Raw genomic sequence first — 15,554 nt, 5'->3', positions numbered from 1 at the left:
GGTGAAGATTAATTATTGTCGGACATTTTTGAGGAATTTTGAAAAAGCTAAGAAGTTCAGGTAAGCGGAGTTCCTATGCTAGACTTTGCATTAAAATAAAATGAGCTGAGGTTATTTTTGGAAAATATACATATTTGATGTTGAAAAGAAGTTTTAACTGCCTCAGCTATTTGTTCTGCATTACTCATGAGATTCTGTTTAAGAAGAAATTATTTTCTGTCATGACTGGTGTAGACATGAGCTTATTTTTTACATTATATTTCTGAATTTTGAAAAAGAGAGCGAATATGAAATTTTGTGCATAAATTATGTTGTGTTATGATTTTCTTCTGTTATGAAGATTTTATGTACTCTGATATGATCTGATGTGATTTCTGAAAACCTCTGGCATAACATTCTATTTCTATTTCTGTTCCATTCTGACCTCACCACGGGTGTAAAACTGTGGCTTCTGTTTGGGTTGGTGCCAACTTTTCTGTTTCTGGTGCACCCACTTTGGAAACAAAGTGGTTTTCTGCGTGATCTTTCCTATGTGCACACTTGGGGCTCCGAGAATGAATAAGGGGAAGATTCATATTCTGTTTCTACTCGGTTAGCTACCGAGGTTTGCACAACCCTACCATAGGGGTTAAATATGGTATTTGTTCTGATATGATAAGATAAGATGTGATGTTTCAGTTTATGCTATGCCAAAGGGATTTTGACTATGAATATTTTCGAACTTTTGCTCTGATATTTTTGATAATATGTTCTGACGCTACATTTTGAAAACATTATTCTGATTCTGCATTCTAAAAGAAAATGTTTTTGTTCTGCATTCTGAACTCTGTAAATGCTCATATTTACACACTAGTATATGTCCTCTGCTTATTGAGTTGTTGATAACTCACCCCTTATCTCCATATATTTTTCAGATATTTTTTATGGTTCAGCTTGAGAACAAGAGTAGAAAGTTTTAGCAGGTGTGATGATCAGAGTGGAATAAGTGCAGAGGGTACAAGTGCTTATTTGAGAGTCGTAGTTAGTAAACCGAATTTATGTTTCGGATATTTTGATTTGATGAGTTAAGGATAATTTCGAGTTTTAGAGAGTTTTTAATTTATATTATTGAGATTTTCTTTATTGTCCCCATGGAGGTACTTAGATATTTGGATTGATTAAATTGATTAATATTTTATTGAATTTTTCGGATTTTATAGTTGTACTATTTAAGTTGATTTGAAGTATTAAGAGTTAACTCTCCGGACCTTCGGGAACGGGGCGTTATAGTTGGTATCAGAGACAGGTTTGAATTCTGCATACTATAAACTTTGGAGGTTTAGATATCTGTGGGATTAGGAAGAAATTTCAGATTTGAGGTTTAGAATTTTTTTAAGGAATAGAAGATGATTAATGAGAGTTAAGGTTTTAGAATTCTTGTAGGCGCTGGGTCATGACATAATTTTTTCAGAGTTATGGTGTAGACATTTGTGGGCTATAGGATGTGATTTTTATTGGGTATTCAGGGTATTAGAAGTCTCAGGTGTTAGACAAGATATTTATGGAATTTGAAGGGTAAGAATTTTTATAGATATTCTAAGATGTTCATGTGGTTTGAGGTTCGGTTCGGTTTTGTAGACCGCACATAAGGCTTTTCACATGATGGAAGGTTTAGAGTCTGGAGTTATATAGAGTTACTATTGTTGCTTGTACAATTTTTATATATATTTACGTTTGTTTTACCATTATCACCATTTGCTTATTTTGCACAAACCCCTTTATTCTTGTATATATTTTTTTAATAATCCAAGTTGTCAGGATGCCACCTCGTCGTCGAGAAAGAAGTGTATCGGGTATGAATGCGACAACTGAGGAATGTGGATGTACCATAGAGCAGTTTAATCGAATGCATCCTCCCACCTTCGATGGTCGGGGCGACACAACCTTAGCAGAAGACTGGATCCAAGATATTGAGGAGATACTCCGCGTTATAAATTGCACAGACGTACAGAAGGTTCTATACTCTGCTTTCAAACTAACCGGAGAAGCAAAAAGATGGTGGATTTCTGAAAGAACCATCAGAGAAGCTGAAGGGACGGAAATAGTCCGTTGGCTGGACTTCAAGCAGATCTTTCTGGAATGCTTTTTCCCAACCTCTGTCCAAGACGACAAGGCTATGGAGTTTGCTAATTTGGTACAGGGAGCTATGACAGTACACCAGTACGAAGCTAGACTCATTGAGTTATCACGTTTTGCTGCATATTTGATCCCTGATGAGGAGAAGAAGGCTCGTAAGTTTGAGCAAGGGCTGAATGAAAAGATTTATGAACGAATTGTGGACTTTCAAATTCGAAACTTTTCAGAGTTGGTGGATAAGGCCACAGTATTTGAGCGGAGCCTTCAATGAAGCGCAACACTACTGGAACAGAGGAAGAAGACTGCACCACAGGGGTCTCAATCTACAATGGATCAAGGGCCGTGGAAAAAGAGAAATGATGGGAACAGCTCGGGGCAAAAGCAAATGCAAGTAAATCAATCAAACAGCCTCTATAAGTTTTGTAATCATGCACATACTGGAGAGTGCAGAAGGGAAATGGGGGCATGTTTTCGATGCGGTATGACCGGACATCTTATCAGGGAATGCCCTTTGCTCCTGACAGACAACAAGTAGCCTAACCCATATCCAAGTTCCCAACAAGCAAATCAGGGTAATAATCAACGTAGAATGAGACCGGCCCGAGTGTTTGCACTAACATCTGAAGATATTGAGAATGACAACAATGAGATCACAGGTACCTCACTCTATTTTCTCCTTGAACTCTTTTTATTTGAATCGAGATTAGTTGTGCTTGTATGAAACTGTTCTAATAGGATAGCTTAGAATATTAAAGTTTGTTTGAGAGTAGATTTTCTAAGGATTTGAAATTTGTGAATCAAGGTTATTCAGGACTTAAGCTTGGAACTTTTGATTATACTATTTTGTTTTAAGAGTTCTCTATTAGTTAGTTGTAAATGCGGGGCTTAGTTCTTTTTCGAGGTATGAGATTCAATATTTTTAGGACTATAAGTTGTTAGAGTAAGCAGCGGAAGCGTGATTTGGTGAGTGATATGATAGTTAGAGAGTTTTTAATTTATGTTATTGAGATTTTCTTTATTGTCCCCATGGAGGAACTTAGATATTTAGATTGATTAAATTGATTAATATTTTATTGGATTTTTCAGATTTTATAGTTGTACTATTTAAGTTGATTTGAGGTATTAAGAGTTAACTCTTCGGACCTCCAGGAACGGGGCGTTACACATTTATATAAGAGGAAAGGTTTCCAAAATATTCTTATAATTTTAGAGGTGTGTGGAAGTTGTGTGAATAGTAGGAGATTGTGTAGATTTTTTCTTTATAATAGCCTAAGCCAAAGGTGATTTAACACGTACAAGTTCAAAATCCAAGTACGTACTAGTCCAGTTTCTTCGTGCAAAGCTCAGCCCATATACCCTTGCGTGCTGTTTTTCTACTTGAAGATCTAATCACATGTGCATGAAAGAAAGTATTAGTAAATATCCCCATAATACTTATCGTATTACGAACTTATTCCAAACCTTCTTGGAGATTTAGAACATGTAGCAAGCATTAAACTACATTGTCCTTATAAACAAAAAAAAAAAGAAAAAAAAGAAAAAAAAAAGAAAAGGAACTTCTAAATATACGTTGACAATCTTGAAGATCCATCTAATTAGCTAGGTAACAATCTACATTACTGAAACTTTGTTTGACGAAACATATGCCAGGAGCTCCTTATCGACTTCAAGTTTAGCCATGTCCTTCTCGTCCAAGTTAATCCATGCCTCTATTCCATTTCCTGATTTGGTGTCGAAGAAAGTAACTAGATTCGTGTATAGCAATCTTACTGAGCCAGCCCATATAGGCTTCCCCCACCCCAAATTGATTTCATATATAGGAAACCTGCACAAGCTGGTGAAGGCTAACGAAACAACTTCTCCTTTCTTCAATCTTTCTGCATTCTCACTCATAAACCTCAAGGACGCACCATCCTCCCGAAAGCTTTTCACATAATCGATGTCAGCTTTCCTTATGGAATCTCTCATAGGAATGACAATATCATGAAAGCCATCACCTGTTTTCCTGGAGATTACCGAACCTGTGGACAAGCTCATGTTTCCAAAAAAATTGTTTGAAAGCGGTGGGTCCATCCTCGTGCGTAGGTTTGCTATGTGAAATAGGGTACATACCTTGTTGGTGTCTGCATCTGCTCCAGTGGCAGCCAAGAAGTGATCAAATATGAAAGCCGATAAGGCCTCCACGCGAGTTGGCCGTGGGTATTCAATGCTTGTGTTGTTAGTGCTATATTTGGCTCTAAGAGCTGATATAGCAGACGAGTCAAAGACAAATCTCTTCAAAACAATTTTATTCTTTGCAATCCCTCTACTTGGACTGTAGCTTGGAAATTTCTCCGGTGGGAATATCATGGCAGATTCGAATCGAGGATTAGTTATATCATTGCTACCACAAGCAAGAGCACTCCAAGTGTTGAGGAACGAGAAGAATGAGGAAGCATCTGAAACCTTGTGGGCAAAAACCAGACCGATCACGATCCCACCACAGCTGAAGGAGGTAACTTGGACAGCCAGAGCCACTTCATTAACATCATCCAGTTCATACGGCAGGAATTTGTTGAGCTCAACTAGGTTCGGGTCCTCAAGAAATTCAGAAAGATTGCAGTTGGTTTTGGCTTCCACATAGTGGACACCCTCATCGTTGCAATCAACATGAGAGTTGTCCTTCACCCGTCCTGCCATCGGGTAAAACAGTGTCAACGCCTTAGACAAGGACGTCTTGATGTTGTCTTGGCAATCTATGTTGTTGAGATGGGCATTGGAATCTCTCGGGTAAAAGAGAACAAGAGGCATGAAAATTTGAGGTGTAATTTGATCAATGAAGGAGAGGTTGTAACGACGGAGGTGGTCTGGGGTCGGTGAAGAGGGTTTGATGGTGTCTTTGGTGATAACTTCTACATCAAGTACTGCCATTGTTTTAGTAGTGATCGATAATGCAGGCAGGCTAGCTAGATACCGTCCCAGGAGAGTTTAGTTGGGAAGTGAAGGTATAAAATTATTGGCCGTTGGGCAGCTTACATGCGTCCGTGATGGAAAGCCACACCTTGGCCAGCATAGTTATATAGAGATCCTGTCAGAATCAATCAAAGATTTAGGTCCTTAGACTATACTTACCTGTGTGAATGGTTAAGCCCTCGTATTGGCCAGATGACTTTTCAAGCTTGAGTGAAAACATTGGATATAAGACAATATGCAAGCAAACTTGTGGAACGAGTTTTCACGTGAGATGACTTTTCAATATAATATTATAAAACATAAATATTTTTTATTTTCAATATACATCAAAGTAATGTTGTGAAATCACTATCTATTTCAAGAAAAACTTAAATTAATAGGAAGAGATAAATTTTATTATATAATTTATATCTTAACACTCTCTATGATCACATCATGTGGGCTAGACTCCTTTCAGTAAATGGGTCTTATACATGGAATATTTAATAAAATAAGATAGAGTGTAAAGTAAAGGTTCGAATTCAAAGCTTATACCATTTAAGTCTTGAGGATAAATAATGATTTCACATATCTACCAAAATGTATTTAGGGAGTAATTGAACTTAAGCTCTATACATACAAGGGAGAAGCTGTCAAAGTACTGAGTCATTCCGCACTGTCAAAGTCTACAGTCAACGTTTAAGGTACTGCCATTTTCTATGCGCATGCATGCCTATATCATACATCATAAAATTATATACAAAAAATAGGATTTGTGTGTGGCGCGATTGACAAAGTGTGGTATGTGTGAATATAAGTAATATGTGTTTTTTTGCATGTGACTATATCAAAAACAATAATCATACGTCATAAAATTGTATACAAAAAATACATGTCTATAAATCATCTTATAATATAATTTTTCTTAGGATTTCCATAGTTTGCTAGAGACCATTAGAAAAATAAAAGAAAATGAAATATCAACTTAGGATTTCCCCTTCAAATTAAGCTCAACGACGATCTTTCAAGAAATAAAATTCATCTATTATCATCTCTCAAGTGAAATTCTTGGTAATTTCTTTCTCAATATAAACTAACAATTAATCTGTAAGAAACTCATCTTCCATTCTAGTACGCAATCTAGTTTATATAAGTTTCATGATAGAAAATGTTCACTCAGTAGTAGCAGTAGAAACAAGAAGAGTTAATACTAGACGAATTAACCTATCAATCTAATAATAAATTTTTGACTTTTCTAAAATTGCGAGTCATTTGCATAGCTAAGATAATGTAGACATACCTTACAAATTTAGATGCATCAGCACATTAAGCTTATAATGCTGCAATTGAATTCTCAAAATGAATTTTTCTTGCTCTGTAAAATCCTGTAGATAAAACTTTTCAACGCATATATTGTCAAGGATACATTACCTTAATACTCGGCTTGATATATTGCCCTTAATCTTAGGAGATTTATTTGTACATATTAATTCTTTTCATTTCTATTGCAATGAGTCTTTATACCTTTGATTTGTAATTACTCTAATTGACAATATATATAGAAGAAATACTCACCACGATTAATGTGGTGACTTTTGCTCAAACATTCACATTGTATCAGCAGACCTCTCGGATTAACCTCCTTCGATCTCTCTTGCTTCAATGGCTGCCGAAAACACCTCACCCACCCTTCTCCCCTTCAACACCATGATTCACATGGTGACCATAAAACTATCATCCTCCAATTATCTCATATGGAAGAGTCAGCTTCTTTCTCTCCTTGACAGCCAAGAACTACTTGGACATGTGGATGGAACTCTTGCACCTCCTCCACGGTTTGACCCTATTGGCTCTCAGATGCCATGCATCAAACACTTGGTGTGGAAGAATACTAACCAGTGCCTCTTGAGCCTCTTGCTCTCCTTCCTCATGGAGGAAGCCATGGCCGAGGTTTTGGGCCTCTCCACCTCACGGGAGGTCTTGTTAGCCCTCAAAAATACCTTCAGTCACCGATTAAAAGCTAGATAAATTCGTCTCAAGGACAATTTATAGTTGATGAAACATGGAACGCAATTGGTAACTGAATATGCTCGGGTGTTCAAGGCTCTTTGCAATCAACTCCATGCCATCTAAAGACCCGTCGACGGCACTGATAAAGTTCACTGGTTCCTACGAGGACTGGGTTCGGAGTTCACCTGCCTCCCCGCTCTTCAAATGGTTTCAAACTTCTGCCTTCCTTTCATCAAGGAATTTGTCGAAAAGTTTGAATTTAAGTCTCGACCCTTCGCTCACTTCCTCTCACCGCCGCCACGTATACACTCAGGCCACCATCACTAATTCCAGCCCTACCAACAACAGTGGACGAGGATCCTCTCAACCGCCGCAATAAGCCGCTCCAACAATCCGGCAAAGGGATGCTGCCCAACACGCTGCCAACCAGTTTGGCAGAAGGGCACTATAGGCTAACAAGTGCAACCGAGGCGCACGGGACGGGTTGCACGGGAGAGAAGGTTGTTGGCAACACAATCACTGAGGCCATCAACGCCTCATGTTCTCTTAATGGGCAGGAGCCCAGTGATTGGTACCTGGACACAAGGGCTTTGGCCCACATGACACCGAACCTCTCCCACTTGGATCAAGCAAGTAATTATACGAGTAAGGATCGTGTAGTTTTCGGGAATGGTGATTCCCTACCCATTACCCACACTGGTACCATCTCTCCTACCCCAACACTTAATTTGTTGGATGTCTTAGTTGTTCCTTGTCTAACCAAAAATCTCCTATCAATTAGTAAATTAACATTTGATTTTCCTCTCTCTGTTACATTTTCTAATAACCTTTTCTCTATCCAGAATCATCAAACGGGAAGGGTGGTGGCAACCGGTAAAAGAGATAGCGGCTTATATGTGCTGGAGTGCGGAAATTCTGCTTTTATTTTTGTTCTTAAAAATAAGGCTCTTCATGCCTCATATGACTTATGACATGCTTGTCTTCGACATGTGAGCCATTCTATTATTTATTTTTTAAATAAAAATAGCCATCTCTATCTTATCTCATTATTGCCTTCTCCAGCATTTTGTGACAAATGTCAAATTGCAAAAAATCGTCGCTTGCCTCATTCTCATAATGAACGTCGCTCGTCTCATGTGTTGGATCTTATTCATTGCGATATTTGGGGTCCTTCCCCAGTCAAGTCAAATTTGGGATTTATTTATTATGTGCTACTCATTGATGATTATTCCTGTTTTACTTGGCTTTATCTTTTGAAATTAAAATCTGAATTTTATGATGTTTTTATTCACTTTAAAGAATTTGTTGAAAACCAACATTCAACCTGCATCAAATTTTTTCAACGTGATGGCGGTGTTAAGTTTACAAGCAATCGCTTCAAAGCGAACCTTAGCACCTCGGGTATTCACCATCAACTCTCTTGCCCATATACACACGCCCAAAATGGTCGCACTGAACGAAAATACCAACATGTGACCAAAACAAGACTTGCACTCCTTTTCCATTCCCATATTTCTCCTCGTTTTTGGGTTGATGCCTTAAGCACTGCAACATACATTATCAATCATTTGCCCACACCGCTTCTTGGAGGTATGTCTCCCTTTGAGCTTCTCTATGGTTCCTCACCAAATTATGAGAATTTTCGTCCTTTTGGTTGTCGTGTCTATCCTTGTTTACCTGATTATATGTCTAACAAATTTTCTCCTCGCAGCATTCCTTGCATTTTTCTAAGATACAACCCTTTCCATAAAGGATTTTGCTGTCTTGATCCCACTACCTCCATGCTTTATATCACCCATCATACCCAATTTGATGAAAACCACTTTCCCTCCAGAGAAAGCTCTCTGGCTCAGCCCCCTTCATCTCTCCATTTTTTGAATTTCCTCGAACCAAGCATGCCCCACATATTACTCCATCCAGATCTAACCCATGTGTTATTTATACTGACCCAGTGGACAAGTCTTTGAAGGTTACTAACTCTCTTGCTGGTCTCTCTTCTCCGCCTAAGGAGCCTCGACCACCTCTTGCTGACTCTGATATTACTCTTGCTCTAGCTCCTCTGTTGGGTTCTCATCCCATGCTCACACGAGCTAAAGCTAGCATTTTCAAGACTCCTCATCCGGTGAATCTCAGTGTTTTGGGATCCTCTGGACTTCTCTTTGCTTTTCTTGCCTCCTAAAGGATTCAAGTCTGTTGCTAAGAACCCTGCATGGCTTGCTACCATCGATGAAGAAGTTCAAGCTTTGCAACATAATCGCACTTGGGTTTTGGTCCCTCGACCTGCCAACACCAATATTGTCGGTTCCGAATGGGTGTTTCGGACCAAATACCTACTTGATGGATCCATTGAGCGCCTCAAGGCTTGTCTTATGTCCAAAGGTTATACTTAGGTACCTAGTCTTGATTACACTGACACTTTCAATCCTGTTATTAAGGCTACTACTATTCGTGTTGTGCTCTCTCTTGCTTTCACCAACAGGTGGCCTCTTCGCCAACTTGATGTGAAGAATGCATTTCTAAATGGCACTCTCACTGAAAATGTCTAAATGGAACAACCTCCTAGGTTCATTGATCCTCGATACCCGCATCATGTCTGTCAGTTGAAGAAAGCTCTTTATGGCCTCAAACAAGCTCCTTTCTTCTCACCCTTAGGTTTTCTTGCAGCCATGTAGACACCTCTCTCTTTATCTTTCATTAGCAGTCGAATACTATCTATCTGCTCTTGTATGTTGATGATATTGTCATTACCGGCAACAACTCCTCTCCTCTTGACAGCAAGCCTGTTCACACTCCTATGGTCATCTCTCAGCATCTAACTAGTGATGGTCCTGCTTTTTCGAACCCCACTCTCTACAGATCTCTAGTCATTGCCCTTCAGTACGTAACCATTACTCGCCCTGACATTGCTCATACTGTTAACTCTGTCAGTCAATTTTTGCATGCCCCTACTACAGATCACTTTCTTGCTGTCAAGCGCATCTTACATTATGTCAAGGGCACACTTCACTTTGGTCTTGCTTTCCGCCCTTCTGATACCTCTAGTGCCCTTCTGCTACCTCTACTGATTGGGCTGGTTGTCCCGATACTCGCCGTTCCACCTCTGGCTACTCTATTTATCTTGGCGATAACCTGGTTTCTTGGAGTGCTAAGAAGTAACCCACTGTTTCCCATTCCAGTTATGAATCTGAGTATCACGCTCTTGTAAATACTGCAGCTGAACTCCTTTGGCTCACCCATCTACTTCATGATCTCAAGGTTCCCATTTCACCGATTCTTATTCTCTTATGTGACAACAAAAGTGCAATCTTCTTAAGCTCCAATCTCGTTTCCCACAAACAGGCCAAGCATGTTGAATTAGATTATTATTTTCTTTGGGAACTTGTTGTTGCTGGCAAACTTCGCACTCAATATGTGCCCCCTCATCTACAGGTTGCCGACCACTTCAACAAAAGTGTTTCTAAACCTCTCTTTGAATTATTTCATACAAAGCTTCATGTCCGTTCAAATCCGACGCTCAACTTGCAGGCAGGTGTCAAGGATACGTTACCTTAATACTCAGCTTGATATATTGCCCTTAATCTTAGGGGATTTATTTGTACAGATCAATTCTTTCCATTTCTATTGTAATTAGTCTTTATACCTTTGATTTGTAATTACTGACAATATATATAGAAGAAATACTCACCACGATTGATGTGATGACTTTTGCTCAAACATTTACATATATCATCAATTTTAAATGATTTGTATATTGTACCTTTAGGGTTTTAAGCAGCACTAACAATGAGAAGTTTAATTGTTTGGTCGTTAAATCTATTGTTCAATTCTTGCAACTGGAAGTCTATTGTAGCAATAAATATATCAATCCTAAAATGATGCTCCATTATTGTCAATGCTCAACCAGAAACTATGGTTTGTGCAGTTGTGTTTTGGCTCTAGCGTTATATTTGTAGAGAATGAAAAGAAAACTTTAAGGGACGTTGTGTAACAGAGAAAGAGAGAGGTTAGGTGATGGATTGAGTAACCGTTTAAATTGTAATTGTCAGAATAATCCCACACCGAAGGCTGTGTAGCCTGTGTAATTGTCATTGTCATAATTAAAATAGTGTTCAATTAGTACTTAATAGCATATCGGATCACTAAAGTCTAGAGTTAGAGTGAGGGTATTTTCGTGTTTGAGTATTGTAGACTCAAAGGTGTCAGGTGAAGTGAAAAGTTAGACTGGAGGCTACGTGATTATTGGTGGGGGGACAATTTCTGTAAAAGTTTTGGAGACCACCTGAGTATTGGGGGGACAATTTCAATTATACAAAAAAAAATTATAGTTATTTATATACTATATTAATTATTTTATAAAATGCCACCTATCTTGTATACAGTTCTGCCCCTAGACTATGATGTATCCACTATGGTTTCCCACAATTAGAGTCAAAAATAAACAAAGGATCGTGTTGCCAACTTGACACACAAGAAACTGGGAAGCTAGGTGAAGTGGGTCCCCGCCCATAATCCACATGCAGGCAGCTCTCAGTGAACATATATGACATTGAATAATTGGAATTTAAGCGAACATATATGACATTGAATAATTGGAATTTAAGCGGAATTGCAGTTAGCCTTAAAGGGATTTGGGTATTCATGCATTTAGGGGACGCTTGAGATGAGATAAGATGAAATGAAAGTATTGTGAATAATAGTAAGATGCTTGGAAATTAATCACATTCCATTTCATCTCATCTCATCTCATTTTATTTCTAAATGTCATTCAAACACAAACGCTCTCAAACTAATTATTATAATTTTTTCAAATTAATCATTATAATTTTTCCAAACTTTTAAATAAAAAATAAAAAATAATTCAACTTTTTCAAATCTCAAAATAAAAATTATATTAAAAAATTATATTATAATAATATTTTATTCAACTTTCATCTCAACTCATCTCATCTCAATTCATTATCCAAACCATACATTATCTTACTACTATTTATAAAATTCTCATCATCTTATTTTCTAAGTATGTCATAATCTTTTATGGAGTTTTGAGCAATAAAAGAGAAAAAGCTAAATAAAAATGTTATGAAATTAAAATAATGTTAAAATATTTTTTATTATTATTTTTATTTTAGAATGTGAAATATTTGAATTGTTTCAAAATTTAAAAAAATTATAGTGATTAGTTTAAAAAATTTATAATGATTAATTTTAAAATATTTATCTTTTAATAAGATTTAAAAATAAAATAAAATGGGACGAGACAGAACATTTCGTACGTACTTGGGTTACTGGGTATCTTTTCAAACATATTACGTGTTCTGATTAATCTCCAGCCTGCAGTCAAACTCATGCTTCTGAAAAAGAAAAATGCAAGAAAGAAATCAAATCTTTCATGATTTATTTTCTCAATCACTAACCCTGTCGTTTGAACCAAAATTAAAATATTTAGATCATGAGTAGTGCTACATCCCCATATTTTCTATTTTTTATTTATTTATTTTCATTCATTTTTTTATATATTTAAATATTTTTTAAAAAAGAAAAAAATTTAATATTAAAAAATATTTTTTTAATCTCTAAATAAATAAATAAAAACACTGTCAGGAGAAATACTCGGGACCGACTATCGGATCCTAATTAAGCATTTCTCTATTTAGATTCTTTACGCCCTCCTTACACGGCCTTCTAGAATCTGATCGTGTAGACATGAGTATATTTCAGAAATTTTTAGTTCTATGCACACATGCATGCATGGCTGCTACACTGTCTGCATCAGATGGTTGAGTGCAAGAAAATAACTGAAGAAAAAATAAAGAAAGAAAGAATCAAGAAAAAGGATATAGCTCTAGAACGCGAAGCTTTCAGTCTTCTCCAGATTCAACACGTAGCAGAGTTGGTATCATAATTATAAATATTAGCTAGCTTCTTACTTATCCTAAAAGAAAAAACATTAAGAAAATGAACATGATGTCGTTTTTGTTTCTTAAGTTGATAAAGACGTTTACCTGTTCCATCAAGGGATGGGAAAAATATAGCATGAAAATGCAATACATGTAGAAACAACTCCAACTATGTGCAAGCTTATAATGATCAATGATCAGCTGCAACCCGAGGGACGATATAAATTTCACCTTCTAATTATAAATATGTGCTATCTTATGTTTTGTAGATTTCAATCACAAAGCATTTAATACATACAAAGCATTTTATTTACGTACAAATTTTGATAATTTTAGATGGAAACTAGTAGAATACGAGTGTGAATATATATTTACCAGTTAGAAATTAAACGAATTAAGTACGGATCTATCCTTGCAACTTCGAAACATGTGGCGCCCTTAACCCCCTTGTGTTTTGGCAGAATTCAGGATCCTGAGATTGTGGCGCCCCCGACCCCCACGTACGGAATCTCAGGAATCTGATGACAACACAGGTCACGCATCCCAACGATAAGTGCTCAAGTGTGTGCAACATGCAAAAGTGCACAACAAAAATCACAGCAGTTAATTAAAAATTAGCCAACTAAGTACCATAAATTTAAATACAAAGTTACCAATAGAAAAGTAGTATAGAAAGAAGTTATACAGTTATTCCAAAAATAAAATGCAAAGGGCAAAATACCATAAATAAATCTCAATACACGAGAGCAATCCCAGATCACTCCTCCAGAGGAGCCAAAGCCTAAGGCTCGTCATCCCCAACTGCATCAAAATCTACGATCGTAGGTAAGTAATAACCCAAACAACCCATGAGATAAAAATGCATTAATGCAACCAACAAACATGTGTACATGATGAAACACAAATGTGACCCCAAAACCTCATTTTACCCGAAAATGATTATTTTCCAACGCAAGCCAAATATCTCATTTGACCCAAAACATGCCATGAATAATATCTCCGCCATTTTTCTAGAAAATGACCCAAACATAAACCAACTATTTTCCAAGAAAATGGTGCTCATAACCATTAAATCATAAACCGACAACATAATCATTTATCAGACACTGTAGGCGGGAGTCATAGGCGAGACTCTACCACCATCCCTGCTTACCACGATCCCTACTGCATGCACCATAGGCGGGAATCATAGGCAGGACTGTACCACCGTCCCTGCTTACCACCATCCCTACTGCATGCACCGTAGACGGGAATTACAGGCGAGACTATACCACCATCCCTACAGTTCCTTTTCACACAAGAGGTACATATTAGAGCCCTGTAGGCAGGAATTACATGTGAGACTCTACCACCATCCCTACCGCATGCACCGTAGGTGAGAATCACAAGCAAGACTATACCACCATCCCTACTTCATGCACCATAGGCAGGAATCACAAGCTGGACTACACCACCATCCTTGCTTACCACTATCCCTATTGTCACTTTTCCTTTCTCTCAAACCGATCAATCCAATCATTTCAAACATAGTCAAAATCATCTTTTACATGAAAATCCAGTTTTTCAAATTTACACATGCACATGTATGCAATTATGAGAAAAATTAGTTTTCATTTACAAGCATGAACATACGTGTAAATGCATTGTATATGACACAAACAAATATTCAACAACCAGCAAAACCCAACATAATCCAATCACACAACAAATCCATCCTCCAATCCAACCGACCCTCTTACCCCTTAGACTCAGTCTGACGCAACCAACCAGTTCACAATAAATACGAGTCAGTGCGAAAATACATTTAAATCTCAAAAGTTCTTTGGGAAAATACTTACAGTGCTATAACATACTTTTCAAAGGATCACAGAGATGCTAGAAGTGGTAGCGCAACAATGAAACAGTGTATTTTGGACTATGGTCGTGGGTCTCAAAAACTCAACTTTTGAACGGGGACAAACGAAAACTTGGGATGGCTAGGGAAGGGCTTAGGGGTGTTGGTGAAGCTAATGGTGGTGGTGGTTGGCCATGGGTGGCGGCGTGGTTGGAGTCCACAAAGCTCAAATCGAAAAATGAGTTAGAGAAGCTTCAAAGGTGGCGGATCGGGACTGACCTTGGGTGGGTTAGGTAGCTAGGGGGCCAATGGTTGTGTAGTGAAAAGATTATTGCCAATGGTGGTGCGAAAATGGTGCGCGAGCTCAAGGTTGCCGCGGCTTGGAGCTACGTGTGAGGGAGATAGGCGGCGAGGGAGAAGCTGAAAATGGATGGGTGAGGTCGCTGGCTGGTGGGGAGAAGAATGGGAGGGGCAGTTACAGTAATGGGCGGCGCACGACGGCACTGTGGGAGGATGACGCAAACAGACTGGGGGGAGGGGAGGGGTGTTGCGTGCGGGAGGAAGAAGCAGGGGAAAAAGAATGAGAAAAAGAAAGAAGAAGGAAAAGAAAAAGAGAGAAAAAGAAAAAAGGGAAAAAGAAAAAATGAGAGAAAGAAATGAGGTCCAATCCTCACAACTTAGATCACAAAATTGATCCAACAAAAATAATTTAAAAAAAAAAGAGTTAAATAAAGTAATTTAAACGTAGTGACTAAATAAAAATAAAA

The 15,554-nt window shown here is 37.8% G+C and overlaps 2 protein-coding genes across 2 annotated transcripts; one reads left to right on the top strand and one right to left on the bottom strand.

Moving 5' to 3' along the window:
- Nucleotides 1–1,834: 1,834 nt before the first annotated feature.
- Nucleotides 1,835–2,386, top strand: LOC118344804. Its single transcript, XM_035686203.1, has one exon. It carries the CDS (start codon nt 1,835–1,837, stop codon nt 2,384–2,386), a length of 552 nt encoding a protein of 183 aa, XP_035542096.1.
- Nucleotides 2,387–3,726: 1,340 nt separating this feature from the next.
- LOC118344803 (stemmadenine O-acetyltransferase-like) lies at nt 3,727–5,025 on the bottom strand. The gene has a single exon (XM_035686202.1). The coding sequence runs from the start codon at nt 5,023–5,025 to the stop codon at nt 3,727–3,729; it is 1,299 nt and encodes a 432-aa protein (XP_035542095.1).
- Between the last annotated feature and the right edge of the window lie 10,529 nt (nt 5,026–15,554).

This window comes from Juglans regia, chromosome 16 (assembly GCF_001411555.2).
Source record: "Juglans regia cultivar Chandler chromosome 16, Walnut 2.0, whole genome shotgun sequence".
NCBI lineage: Eukaryota > Viridiplantae > Streptophyta > Magnoliopsida > Fagales > Juglandaceae > Juglans > Juglans regia.
This window is presented reverse-complemented; position numbering and strand designations above follow the sequence as displayed.